General features: G+C 36.2%; 1 protein-coding gene across 2 annotated transcripts; it reads left to right on the top strand.

Moving 5' to 3' along the window:
* On the top strand, positions 7-13,343 carry LOC109836937 (alpha-glucosidase 2). 2 transcript variants are annotated; one of them, XM_020404986.1, is made up of 22 exons: positions 7-190; positions 582-650; positions 722-859; positions 947-1,064; positions 1,905-1,987; positions 2,232-2,327; positions 3,238-3,406; positions 3,483-3,625; positions 3,710-3,796; positions 3,979-4,164; positions 5,097-5,264; positions 8,893-9,013; positions 9,087-9,156; positions 9,372-9,459; positions 9,561-9,681; positions 9,862-10,055; positions 10,132-10,240; positions 10,722-10,877; positions 11,862-11,964; positions 12,164-12,337; positions 12,682-12,827; positions 12,961-13,343. In XM_020404986.1, the coding sequence occupies exons 1-22, from the start codon at positions 116-118 to the stop codon at positions 13,152-13,154; spliced, it is 2,808 nt and encodes a 935-aa protein (XP_020260575.1). In that variant the 5' UTR covers positions 7-115; the 3' UTR covers positions 13,155-13,343. The 2 variants fall into 2 exon arrangements, with proteins under 2 accessions (XP_020260575.1, XP_020260576.1); XM_020404987.1 differs by lacking the exons at positions 582-650; positions 722-859; positions 947-1,064 and having other exon boundaries at positions 54-190.

Raw genomic sequence — 13,517 nt, 5'->3', positions numbered from 1 at the left:
GTTTCAGCCGATTCTTGAGGAAGGGGTTTGCCGATTCGATTGCTCGCCTGAGGATCGTGAAAAGGCGTTTCCGAGCATCTCTTTTGCTGATCCAAAGGCCAGAGAGACGCTGATCATGACCTACCAAGTGCCTGAGTTCGTCCCTGAGTTCATCTGCGATCGCAAGCAGCAGCAGGCTGTTACCCTTCAGGTTCGATCTTCTATTGGTTGAGTTAGGGGGTGTTTGTTTCAAATCCCAAAATTTATGGATATGGATTTCAACATAGAATTTGAAATCCATAAATTTTTTGTGAGTTCATCTGCGATCGCAAGCAGCAGCAGGCTGTTACCCTTCAGGTTCGATCTTCTATTGGTTGAGTGAAGAAATTAAGCAGTTTATTGTTGGAATTGTTTCTGTTGTAGAAAAAAAAAATTTAAGTTCCCTTCTGCTTGATTAGCTTCAAGGACTTGGAAGTAATTTAGGATTGATACTTTTGACATCCAAGTACTTCTGATGTGAAGCACGGTGTTATTTCTAGAAGAAAGACATTTCAAGATTTCTGCATTTCGTTGATTTGTGTCTCTTCTTTTCTCTCGGGAAGCTTCCTACGGGAACCTCATTTTATGGAACTGGAGAAGTGAGCGGACAGCTCGAGCGGACAGGGAAGCGGGTAAATTATCTGGCCAACTGCTTATGGTAGCCCATTGTTGTAGGCATACTCACCTGATGAAGTCATCTCAGATCTTTACGTGGAACACGGATGCGTGGGGTTACGGTCCAGAAACAACCTCCTTGTACCAGTCACATCCTTGGGTTCTAGCTTTGCTTCCCGATGGAAGGGCACTAGGGGTTCTTGCTGACACAACTCGTCGTTGTGAGGTCTGTCCAATATTATTCCATTATTGCACTTTCTGCTGATAGGGAGGGAAACTGATGATGATGTGGTGTCAAATTATGCTTTGACAGATTGATCTACGGGAAGGTTCGACTATAAAGTTCTCGGCTGCAGCTGTTTACCCTGTTATCACATTTGGCCCATTTGCGTCGCCTACTGAAGTCCTTGTTTCCTTCTCTCATGCCATAGGTTATATTGCAGAACCGTTTTTACCCCCCACCAGTAGTTGCTAATGTTCTGAGCCTGATATGTTTGAATTTTATGTGATTTTAGTTGGTCTCTGTTTGTAGCCATGTGCATATTCCTCATAGCTCAAAGACAAATTTTATCCTAAACAGAAAAACTGATCCTTGACTGGATATGATTCGTATACCAATAGAAATGATTGATTAAGAGCAGTTAATAGAATTACAATGCTAACTGTATGGCTAGCCGTACCATGGTTTGCTAGTTCAACTGAGTAAAATGAGATGGACATTACTAGGATGATGTTCCTTTATGATTCAGGCCAGAGTTCTCCCTAGACTAATATTGCCCCAGTGCAATATTTAATGCAATCAGGTGTCTGGTTGCTTGTGTCATTGTGTGGGTTTCTAATTGCTTTTTAAGGAATGATTAATTTGGAAGAGGCAATTGATTATTATCAATTCGGTAGCCTCGTTAAACTGTTGATACTTTATAACCCGCTTATCAAGGTGGAGCATGACAGATAAACTTGTGCCATATATCGCTAGTTTATATTACAACAGATGCATTTTATATTGCCTACAGCCTCCACTATGCCTCTTGGCTCTTGTTATGAAGAACAACTACTACTCTACTTTAAGTTTTTCTCCCTTCTGAAGCACGACAAGATGTACGATTAGGCCCCTCTCTAATGAGTTATGCTAACATTTTAGTTTCTGAAGAGGTTGGAATAGAACCAAATCACCTATTCATTGTTTTTTAGATGAAATTCTGTAATATTTGTTCTCTCTTTTTAAAGTAGTATGTTGACCCCAAATTGACATTTTCCACTGTTTTCATTAGGAACTATATTTATGCCTCCAAAGTGGTCTCTGGGTTACCATCAATGTCGATGGAGCTATGAGCCTGATGCTAAAGTCCTTGAGGTACAGCCCTCGTAGCTTTCTTCCTGGATCTACATAAATGAGCTTTAACCCTTTTCTTTCTAATAGTCACCACCATACTTTTTTTGCGACTAACAACTATATATAAAGTTGATTTTATTTGGCTTCTCTTCATGCCACTAATACAAAGGTTCTAGTTTGTCTTTATACATCTATATAGTATATTCTGGTATTGAACTACATATTTACAACCGCCCTTTGTTTTCTTGACTATGTTTTAATACAGATTGCTAGGACATTCCGGGAGAAAGATATACCTTGTGACGTCATATGGATGGATATTGACTACATGGATGGATTTCGATGTTTTACCTTTGACAAAGTATTTAATCTACTCCCGTCTTTCTTTTACATTATCTCTTTTCTTATCCTCTGAAGTGTAGTAGTCATATTATCTCAACTGAATAAGGCTTGTTCTGCATCTGCTATGTAACAATAATCTGCTGACAGACAAACTACAAACTGTATCTCTATTGAATGGAAGAATCATTAATTGATAGTTTGGTACCTATTACTTGGACAGGTTGGAAATTGGGAAGAAAACAATTGATCAAAAGGTGCTAGGCTTAGTTATTATTTGTTTTTCTAACAGAACAACTACTAACCCTTTCTCTAATAACAATATATTCCCCTGAGTTATTTCATTAAATCTAGTCTGATATTTAGGCCCTATGGGAGAGAATTCGCCAAGATGGTTTGAAAATGTGCAACAGAGGCCAATAAATAAGCTACTGAAAGTGATAATGATATAGTTAATGCGGGAAAGGCATTACACCCTACGCTTATATTCTGTGTTTACACTTACCAATAATCCGTTTCTTCAATTTCATCAAAACTGAGAGTTTTTGGTGGGGCTAAGAGAAGTATATTTACCCTATAATATTTTTCAGGTTGACGGCCTCTTTCTGAACGTGAAATCTCGGCTTTTATGTAGTGTTTTATTTTCTGAGGAAACATTATTTCTGCTCTAACAGACTTCAAGAAGCAATTACGAGACAAGACAATCACATGCATCTTCATCTAGTTACTCAAATTATCTGCAACATGAAAGATGTATACATTGCCATATACAATACAGCTATTGTGGAATATAGTCTTATGTTGTTATAAAATTGAAGGAAAATTCTCATTGAACCTCATGTTATATCATAGCTTCAGAGGTTCAATTCTCAGCATAAGTGGATTCATGAATTTTCTGAAACACATCTAATCTTGTTTGGCTAATATTGTAGGAACGCTTTTCTGATCCACAAACTATGGTTAATGACCTTCATGCCATTGGTTTCAAAGCAATCTGGATGCTTGATCCAGGGATTAAAAATGAGGAAGGTTACTTTGTTTATGATAGCGGATCTGATAATGATGTCTGGATAAAAAATGCAGAGGGCAACCCTTTCGTTGGTAAAGTTTTCCATGTTTAATTATAATGATACAGACAGTTAAGACTTCATTGTTCATTTTTTGTTGCTACTTTTAGGGGAGGTATGGCCAGGCCCTTGTGTTTTCCCTGATTTCACACGAGGAGAAACACGATCATGGTGGGCAAAGTTAGTAAAGGACTTCATTGCCAATGGTGTTGATGGAATATGGAATGATATGAATGAGCCTGCAGTTTTCAAAGTAAGTTTTTGAATATCAACTTAGTATGTTTTACTTTCTATAGTTACCGCTTGCTGATAATAAAGCAAGACCATGACCATGCAGACCGTGACGAAAACAATGCCTGAGAGCAATATCCACAGAGGAGATGCTGAACTCGGTGGCTGCCAAAATCATTCTCACTATCACAATGTATTTATTTCCAACAGATGCGCTTTAATATTTTCAAAAAATAGTGTACATAAGTATGTACTTTGTAGTTTGTTGGTTTTAATTAAACAGTGGATATGCAATACACACTTGTAAAAATATTTTATTTCTTTGTTCTATATTTTAGATTTGGAACTTTTCTTCCTAAATTCATCATCATCCAGGTTTATGGCTTACTGATGGCAAGATCGACTTATGAAGGCATGAAAATGTCTAGTGAGGAAAAACGGCCTTTTGTTCTCACAAGAGCTGGTTCTATTGGAAGCCAGCGCTATGCTGCAACATGGTCCGGAGACAACCTATCAACCTGGGAACACTTACATATGAGTTTACCCATGGTACTTCAGTTGGTAAGTTGATGAATTAACACTAAACTATCATGCTATATAATACCAGCAAAACATTTAACAACTTTAGAGCATGCAATACTATGCTAGTATGGAATTTGCATAAAACTTGTTGGGGTATTTAGTACTGCTGCTTCACTAGAAAATAGAGATGAAAAGTGAAGTCAGACAGCGTTTTTGGGTCTCAGATATTTTTCATCTGTTTAGCAACATGTTGAAAACATAGAAAATTTTTCTATTGACTTAGGAATATGGTTATATATTATCTTTAGTTCATTTTTTTATCTAAATAAAGAAAAAAATTGCAAAGAGAATTAAGTTAATCGTTAAAAAACATGAATAGGGACACGGGATATGAAATAAAGAAAAAAATTGCAAAGAGAATTAAGTTAATCGTTAAAAAACATGAATAGGGACACGGGATATGGACTTGACAAAACAAAGTCATGGAAAATTAAGTTAATCGTTAAAAAACATGAATAGGGACACGGGATATGGACTTGACAAAACAAAGTCATGGAGACAAAGCAATTTCTTAAAAGTAGGACATATTTTATGAGAATATGCATGTTTGTAAGGAGATTGTGCATGAATGCACATCTATTCCTCCAAAAGGGTGAATATGTTTGTGTGTGCACACACATACACTCATAAAAATAAACATGTTATAAATTCTAATAGTAAGATAATGAGGTATAACATACATCCGTATCACTTTGAATTGGAAATATGCCTTGCTTGTAAAATGAGTTGAGCATATCCCACTTATGTTGAAGTGTACCTAAATGTTGGATACAGTTAATTTATCATTTAATATCTAATTTTGGGTGTAGTGATAAATTCTTATACCTGATAGGCTGATGGAATCATAGAATCGCTATAACGTCATAAACTAGATGGCTATATGTAATTTAACTCTGATATTATCAATTCAGGGTCTCAGTGGTCAACCTCTATCAGGGCCAGATATTGGTGGGTTTGCTGGGAATGCAACACCAAAGCTTTTTGGAAGATGGATGGGAGTAGGTGCAATGTTTCCTTTTTGCCGTGGGCATTCTGAAGCTGGAACTATCGATCATGAACCATGGTCATTTGGAGAAGAGGTATGTCCTCATCAGTGAAGAATTGTATCTGCTTAGAGCTCATCTCCTGATTTGTAAACTTTATACTATAGTAATGAAACTATGAAAATTGTTGATATCATACATATTCATTCAAGCCGGAGAGATCAGATGGTAATAAATGATAGGCTGAAGTTTTCAATTTAGAAAGAAGAAAAGGATCACATGAATAATTGCTAAAGAGATTTTATTTCTATCTTGTTTTCATCGAGTTATGCGAGCACTTTATGCTTTCTAAGAAATTAAGTGCATTGCATATTTGATGTTACTGCCAGGTAAGTGAAGTACATAACCTTCTGAGCTAGGTGCTAAGTTATATCTAAAATCTAATTTAAATTTAAAAGCACCAACCCTTTTATGGAATTAAGCTTTCACGTGTAGATCTTTTTTTTCATCTTTTATTTGCTTATGTCACAACTACTAACCATTCACATTTGTACTAATAGTGTTTTTTTTTTGATCGCTTCCATTGCTTCCACAACTTATTATAGTTTAACATATCCAATTTGATATAAATACTTTCATTTGTGAAATCTGACACAAGCACTATATGATTTCAAATGACTTGGCAGAAGACCACTTGTTTTCTTGTGAAATTGCTAATCTTCATTAGTTTTAGTTTAAGCTTATTATATTTTACTAGATTGATAATGCCAGTTTGTTTTCCTGCCCCTTGATAAAGGTAAAAGCTTCTGTTGGATTTAGTGGCAGAACTTCTATTGATTATTGTCTTCACTGTTGTGTTTGTCTCCAAAAGTGATGCCTGAAAGGGTGGTGAAACTGGTAGCAAGAGTTGAACACAATGAACAGCTTTGAAGTACTTCTGATAGTATTAGCACTTTTTAATTTTTAATGTTATACCATTACTTCTCAAGTAATTTGATCTTCCTTTGTTTCTTAGTAGGGAATCATTCACGTTCTCATTTGTACCTTGCATGTCTGATAGGCTACGTCCATATATAGGGGGGGGGGTGCAGTTGCACCCCTAGGAATATGAAAAATTACATTGTAAAACCTTACAAACTTACAATTTACCCATAATTTAAAATATTTGCACCCCAACCTCTATAAACATGTAGCCCATTTGGATTTTAGTCCATTTAAGTTAGGAATTTAGCCCATTTATTAAAAATGTTGTTTTATAATATTATATTTTAATTTTTTGGTAAATAGATACTTGTCATCTGCCCCTATAAGAAAGTTTTCTGTATTCGCTGGTGGTTACTCCATTGTGTCACATTGGGTTACCAATTTTCATTATCCGCTTTTAAGACTCTGTCTACCTTGTGTTCATAGTTCGTGTTTATGTTCTTTGTCTTCCTAGTTGAAAGGTACAGTATTGTGGTCGGTCCAATAAACTTTATTGAAATTCTTTCTTGCACTCAGTCTAGTAGTAATCCGAGTAAAATTTCCTTGCATTTTCGTAGATGCTATCCTGTTCATGGTTCATGAGAAAACTATCTCAAGAATGCTGCTTGGTGATTTAGTAGTATGAAGTATGAACATGCTATTGATTCACTAAGGACACCTGTTGTAACTTGAGTAATCTTTAATACTTACAGTTGTAGTGGACTTCTCTAATTGATTCTCTTCATGAGAATGCTTAGGGTGCAGTAAACAAGGTTCAAACTGAAAACACCAGTTGATATAGGTAAGGGGAACCACTACAGCAACTGCAAATAGAAGTAGTTCTTCTTACTCATTATACATGTAAATACAGTATATACTTCCACATTATAGGTGATGGTTTGACAAGTTTTGAGTCTAGGTCTGCTGTTACTTTGTCTGATGTTGTACTTAACTCAATGTCTGATGGACAAATAGGACCCTAACACCTTGTATTCTAAGACCCTGCTGGCTACTGGCTGTTATGTTTCCACCAAATGTCTAACCACACAATGCATCCTATGGGTGATAGTGTCACTAGTTTTGAGGCTAGATCTGCTGGTAATTTCATTGTCTGATGTTGTAGTTCACTTAATGATGGGAAAATAAGCCCCTAACAACTCGTTGGCCAGGATCCTCTTGAATGTTGTCTATTGTGTTTCCACCAATTGTCTTTGTTATATAGTGCACTTTTGAGGAGAAATGGCTAGTTACTGAAGGCCACAGCCTAGGACGGTTACCTAACTTCTTAAGATATTAATTTATGTTCTGCTGATCTCGATTAACCAATTTGGATCTAAATAAAGGTTTTTGGCCCACGGGCTGCGTCTCATGAAACTTCCAATCAACAAGTAGAGAAATCGGACAATGTTCAATCACCCTGATTTAGAATAGGAGATTTTTTTTAAAAAGACCGTTTTAAAAACATAATTAGCAAAATCGATCGTTTTCTAAATAATGAGCAAAATCGACCTGTTTTTGGCCACATCAAGGCTGGCCAAAAAGATGTTGATTTTGGAAAAAAATCATCTTCAAAATACACGAGACTTCTAGTCCCTTGTAATTAGCAATTGTTAATTATAAAAGTGATTAAGCTCAGAATATACACGAGACTATTAGTCCGGTGTATTCATTCAAAAACCCCATTTTTGTAACATAATCTTACTCTTGCATCCATTCATTAATTTGAGAAGAAAACTACCAAAATAGAACAAACAATATCAAGATCCAAAAGCGATCATATTCTGATCCTTTCCACGTTTTAAAAAATAATTAAAGATTCAATAGGAATGATCAAGACCATTAAACAACCAACAAAATCATATGAAACCGCGGATCAAGAAATTCAAGAATCGAACCTCTCCCGAAGCGGAGTCATCGGCGGTCCTTTGTTCCTCGTAATCTTATCATTGCTAACAACACCAACGACGAGCTCGTCGCTGAGAGCCCTAGCTTGTTGCAGCGCGTTGCAATGCCCGTAGCATGTCGCAGCACTTGTCCATGTAAACCATAATCAGCTTCTTTCGAAATCACAAGGAAATCATTGGAAGAATCGCTGGGGCAAAACCTAACGAGATCATGGCAACGATGGAGGCGAGGACAATGTCGCCGATGACGAACGCCTTGACGAGCTTTTCTCTTTCGATCGACGCCATGGATCGAAGATCTAGGGTTAGGGTTTCATTTTATCAACTTTAGCTAGAGAATTCTCAAGCTCACTCCAAAGAGAGAAGGATACGGGGATTTAAAGGCCGTAGGTTTTGATGTGGATATGTAGGGCCTAGTGATGGGAGATGTGAAAATATGGGTGTGACGGTAATTTTTTCTTTTAGAACATATTTTGGGGTTTTTGAATGAATACACGAGACTAATAGTCCCGTATATATTCTGAGCTTAATCACTTTTATAATTAGCAATTGCCAATTACACAGAACTAGTAGTTCCGTGTATTTTAAAGATAATCTTTTTCAAAATTGACCTTTTTGTGGCTAGCCTTGATGACGTGGCCAAAAAGAGGTCGATTTTGCTCATTATTTAGAAAAACGGTCGATTTTGCTAATTATGTTTTAAAAAGGTCATTTTTTTAAATTATCCTTTAGAATAATATCAAGCTATATAAATATGCAATGTGAAGTAATATTTTATGCCAATTGCCGTCCTGGCATTAACTTCTATTTTCAACAAGAGAGTCAGCTTTCAATTCTAAGACTGCTTTATATTATAGTGTGAAGAAGTATGCCGCCTTGCATTGATGAGGCGCTATCGGCTTATGCCTCACATATATACTCTTTTTTATATGGCGCATATGAAGGGCACTCCTGTTGCAGTTCCATCTTTTTTTGCAGGTAGTTGTTATTCTTTAACCCGGTTAATACATTTTGTTTGATCAAAATACTGATGCTCTACTGCTCTATGCAGATCCACGCAATTCAAGTTTGAGAACAGTTGAAAACTCTTTTCTGCTGGGATCACTTTTAGTTTGTTCAAGGTACTCTAGCGCACTATGTTGGATTCGGAACTATGAAGAATTTTTCCCTTGCCCTAGAACATCATGCTTTTTTACTATTGTAGAACTAGCTTTCATCAATATTAACAATCCTTGATAGAAGTCTCAAGATAGCATACCTTGTTACTTTTCTTACCTTCCCTAATGAATCTTACCAAGAACTTGAACTTGCCCTAGTAATCTTGTTATGTGATCAGCACAACACCCGATCAAGGATCAAATGAAGTATCACATATTTTACCAAATGGAACCTGGTTGCGGTTTGATTTTGGTGATGCGCATCCGGTAAGTCCACCGGTCATGCACAGATTGTCCATCACAGTTCATATTACTAATTTATTGATAGCTTTTTGTATTCTCTGCTGAAACTTTTTGTAACATTTCAGGACTTGCCAACTCTGTATCTGCAAGGAGGATCAATAATTCCTGTTGGACTTCCTGTTCATCATGTTGGGGAAATGAACCTTAACGATGATTTGTCACTATTTATTGCTTTAGATGATAATGGTAACTCATCTGACCCCTTGTCTATCCACGAAAAGTATCATTTGAACATTTTGATCCAGTAACTGTGTATCAGAGATTCAGAAGCATATCTAATGTGTTTTGCAATAGCCGGATGTTTTTCTGAGACCATATATTTCATTATTTCTATTAGACCCACACTACTGCAATTGTGTTTCCCAGGTAAAGCGGAAGGTGTTTTATTTGAAGATGACGGTGATGGCTATGGGTATGTTCACGGGGTTTTTCTCTTGACATACTATACCGCTGAACTGCAATCTTCAATCATTACAGTTAAAGTATCCAAAACAGAAGGGTCATGGAAGAGGCCAAAACGTGTTCTACATGTGCATGTTCTCCTAGGTGGAGGTGCTATGGTGTGTCTATATTTTAATTATTGGTAAAACAATTCTTGAAATCTCAACGGTCTCTAATATTTTCTTCTCTATGAAGATTAATGGGAAGGGTATTGATGGAGAGGAAATACAAATTACAGTGCCTTCAAACTCTGAAGTATCTAACTTGATACTAGCGAGTGAAAATCAGTACACAGTGCATTTAGGTAGGATTTTGTCCTCCATGATTCTATCATAATTATCTGGTGCTTCTTTCTGAAACTTAAGCATGTTTATCTAAATAATTTTCACAGCCAGAGATATGCATGTTTTTTATTGAATAAGTCATTAGTGTTTATATTATTGAAATCGGTCTTTAGGAAGGTTAACAGTGATGCTTATTTGTGGTAATATTTTATTACTCTTCTTTCTTTTTTGTACATACATCTCTTTTGTCCTTATCTGTAGCCTCATCAAATAAATTTCCTTATGATATAATTTAACATTCTACATGATAGATATTTGTAAACTCTGGATCATGGTGCTTTTTTTAAGACTCTGTTAGTCCTTTTAGTTAATTTTGCCTTATGGACCTTTCCGTGCCTACATATTTGATTCATACCCCATTTGCTGTCAACGTGGAATTTTTTATTATTATTATTTTAAATACTGCTCTTTGTACTTATATAGTGGATGTGGTATATGCAGAAAGGGCCAGACCTATCCCAGACGTGGATCGACTTCCAGGACAAAAAGGAATTGAGCTCTCAAAAACTCCTGTTGATCTAAAGAGTGGTGATTGGGCTCTTAAAGTGGTGCCTTGGATTGGGGGCCGAATTATCTCTATGACGCATCTACCTTCTGGTAACATCTATGCTCACAATTTCACTGTTCCTCATTTCAGCTTGTAATAGTTACAATGATAGTGCATATAGTGTTTACTTGATTCAGAAACTTCCCTGTCCAGCATAACACTGCAGCTTTCCCGAATGGATCCGAAGAGCATTTGTCTTGTTTATTTAGAGTTTTCTTCTTTAAGCTGGTATTTGTTTGTTACCCTATTTTGTCCGAGAATCATGACCACTAGAGGTTAAGTGGCTCTTTAAATGATCTGCAAGTTTGAATCCTGTAAACTAACCCTACAAATTATCTCATTGTAACATATAAAAGTCCTAGCTACCTCCACCAGGGTTTTTACAATACGAGGGATGATATCCATGGTTAAGGAATTTGCAAAGTTACTGAAATTTAACTACATAGAATCATTTATGGACAGTTCTACTTCAAAATCATGGTGATTTCGTTGACTCTGGAGTCTGGAACCATACAAATGGAAGCACTTAGATCAAATTCTAAAATAATCTGACTGCATAAACACACTTCTCCGAAGGCAGAGAACTATGTTTGTTTTCCCCTACTAATTTATGTTCTCAACTACAAAAGCATTATATTTTTGGAAACATAACCTCTATAGCAGGGTAAGATTATTACATTTAAATAGCAGGGTAAGATTATTACATTTACTTTTGGATTTCCATACGACTAACTTATTTCTAAGTTTCTAACCTTTTGTTTAAGTTCTCTCTTTGCATTTAGAACAAAATAAACGTACTACAAATTCAAGTACAAAACAGGATTAAACCAATAATAGTTAACGTTCAGTGCCGCACTTCAATTAATTCATAAGCCGGGGTACTTTCTGATATCTTAGTTCTGTGAAATCATGTTCTTATCCTTACAAGTAGATGTTAAAATGTGCAATTTGGCAGGTTTCTTATACAAAAGTTTATGTCTTTGGAGTTTAAACTATCTTTAGCTTATGGCTCTCCTATGTAATGGTTTTTCCAGGGAGCCAGTGGCTTCATAGTAGAGTAGACATTGATGGTTATGAAGAATATAGTGGTACTGAATACCGTTCTGCTGGATGCTCTGAGCAATATGCAGTTCTTGAGTAAGGATATCGTATTTGTGATTTTTTTTCCTCAAGCATCAAGTGAGTAGCAACATCAATAATCTATTCTGAGAAAAGATTGAATATATAAGTTTTTGATCAATATTTATGAATATGTTTACTTCTCTTGTGATTTGACAAAGGTTCCAACTCTAGTTAAGACTGTATGTTAAATGAAATATATGCCCTGGATTTGTAGGAGGGATCTTCAACAGTCGGGAGAGGAGGAATCGCTTTTATTAGAAGGGGATATAGGCGGTGGATTGATTCTTCAACGCCAGATATCAATTCAGAAAGATGCTCCGGGAAACCTCAAAGTGGATTCTAGCATTGTAGCTCGTAGCGTGGGAGCTGGTTCTGGAGGATACTCAAGGTTGGTTGATAATGCTAATGTATCTGAATAAGTAATGATGTTCTAGTAATCAATCTTCTACATATCATTCCTTCTTCCATCTAATATGATGAACATGCAGATGATTAGGTATATGATATTAGTTCCTCAATAAGTTTCTTGCACAAATTTGCCTTTTGACTTTAAGCAGATGAGAGGATATTTCAGAATCTTAAATAGTTTTGTTCTGGGCATGACAGTTTTCCTTTCTGATCTTTTTTCTGAGAGGATATTTCAGAATCTTAAATAGTTTTGTTCTGGGCATGACAGTTTTCCTTTCTGATCTTTTTTCTTTTCTTTTCTTTTCTTTTTTCTTTTTTTTAAAGACTGGTTTGCTTGCGAGTACACCCAACATTCACTCTCCTTCACCCAACTGAAGTTTTTGTTACTTTCACTTCTATCAATGGTTCAAAACATGAAGTCCGCCCAGAATCTGGTGAACAAACTTTTGAGGGGACTCTCCAGCCCAATGGTAACTTCATTCATCCCTTGTCCTTTTTTTTATTTTTTTATTTTTTTATTTTTTAATACTATATGCAATTATGCATGAAGTTCTGTAATCAGACATATGCCTAAGTTTCTCTTATCCTTTTCTGAATTTCCAGGGGAATGGATGTTGATCGACAGTTGCGCAGGTCTCAGTTTGGTTAATCGTTTTGATTTGAGTCAGGTAAACAAATGTCTGGTGCACTGGGGCACCGGAACAGTTAACTTGGAGTTGTGGTCTGAAGAGAGGCCAGTTTCTGAGGAAACTCCTATCAGAATTTCACATGAATATGAAGTGAAACAGCTGCCGTAGCTGTCCACCATATTATCAGATCTAAGGCCATTCATGATTTTGCATTTGAGAGACATCTCATTGTTTAGATTGTATTATCTTATATAAACTGGAAACGGGAAAAAAATTAGGGACGTGTACATTTAAAGTTATGGAGATAATTTTCAGTGTTGTATCTAAGATCTATTTTTGCGAGTTATGTGGTTTTTATTGTGTTCTCAAGAATAGGTTCCTGCGCATCATAACTGGAAGATGCCATATTGAGTATAATTTGGCCTATAGCCTTGTTTTCTGCTGATCCCGTTATAGATACCGGCCCTTGAGATCTCTCCTAAATCTGAAACTTTTGTGAGGAACATAGCAGGAAATAATGGCTCATCATTT

This window comes from Asparagus officinalis, chromosome 4 (assembly GCF_001876935.1).
Source record: "Asparagus officinalis chromosome 4, Aspof.V1, whole genome shotgun sequence".
Taxonomy (NCBI): domain Eukaryota; kingdom Viridiplantae; phylum Streptophyta; class Magnoliopsida; order Asparagales; family Asparagaceae; genus Asparagus; species Asparagus officinalis.
Note: the sequence above shows the minus strand (reverse complement) of the source record. Positions and strands in the feature narration are given on the sequence as shown.

Excerpts from the sequence above, each read along its gene's own strand:
- LOC109836937 (XM_020404986.1), top strand. The coding sequence starts at position 116 with ATGACCTACCAAGTGCCTGAGTTCGTCCCTGAGTTCATCTGCGATCGC. Across the intron at positions 651-721 it reads TCGAGCGGACAGGGAAGCGG|ATCTTTACGTGGAACACGGA; the intron begins GTAAATTATCTG and ends AAGTCATCTCAG. Across the intron at positions 10,878-11,861 it reads TATGACGCATCTACCTTCTG|GGAGCCAGTGGCTTCATAGT; the intron begins GTAACATCTATG and ends TGGTTTTTCCAG.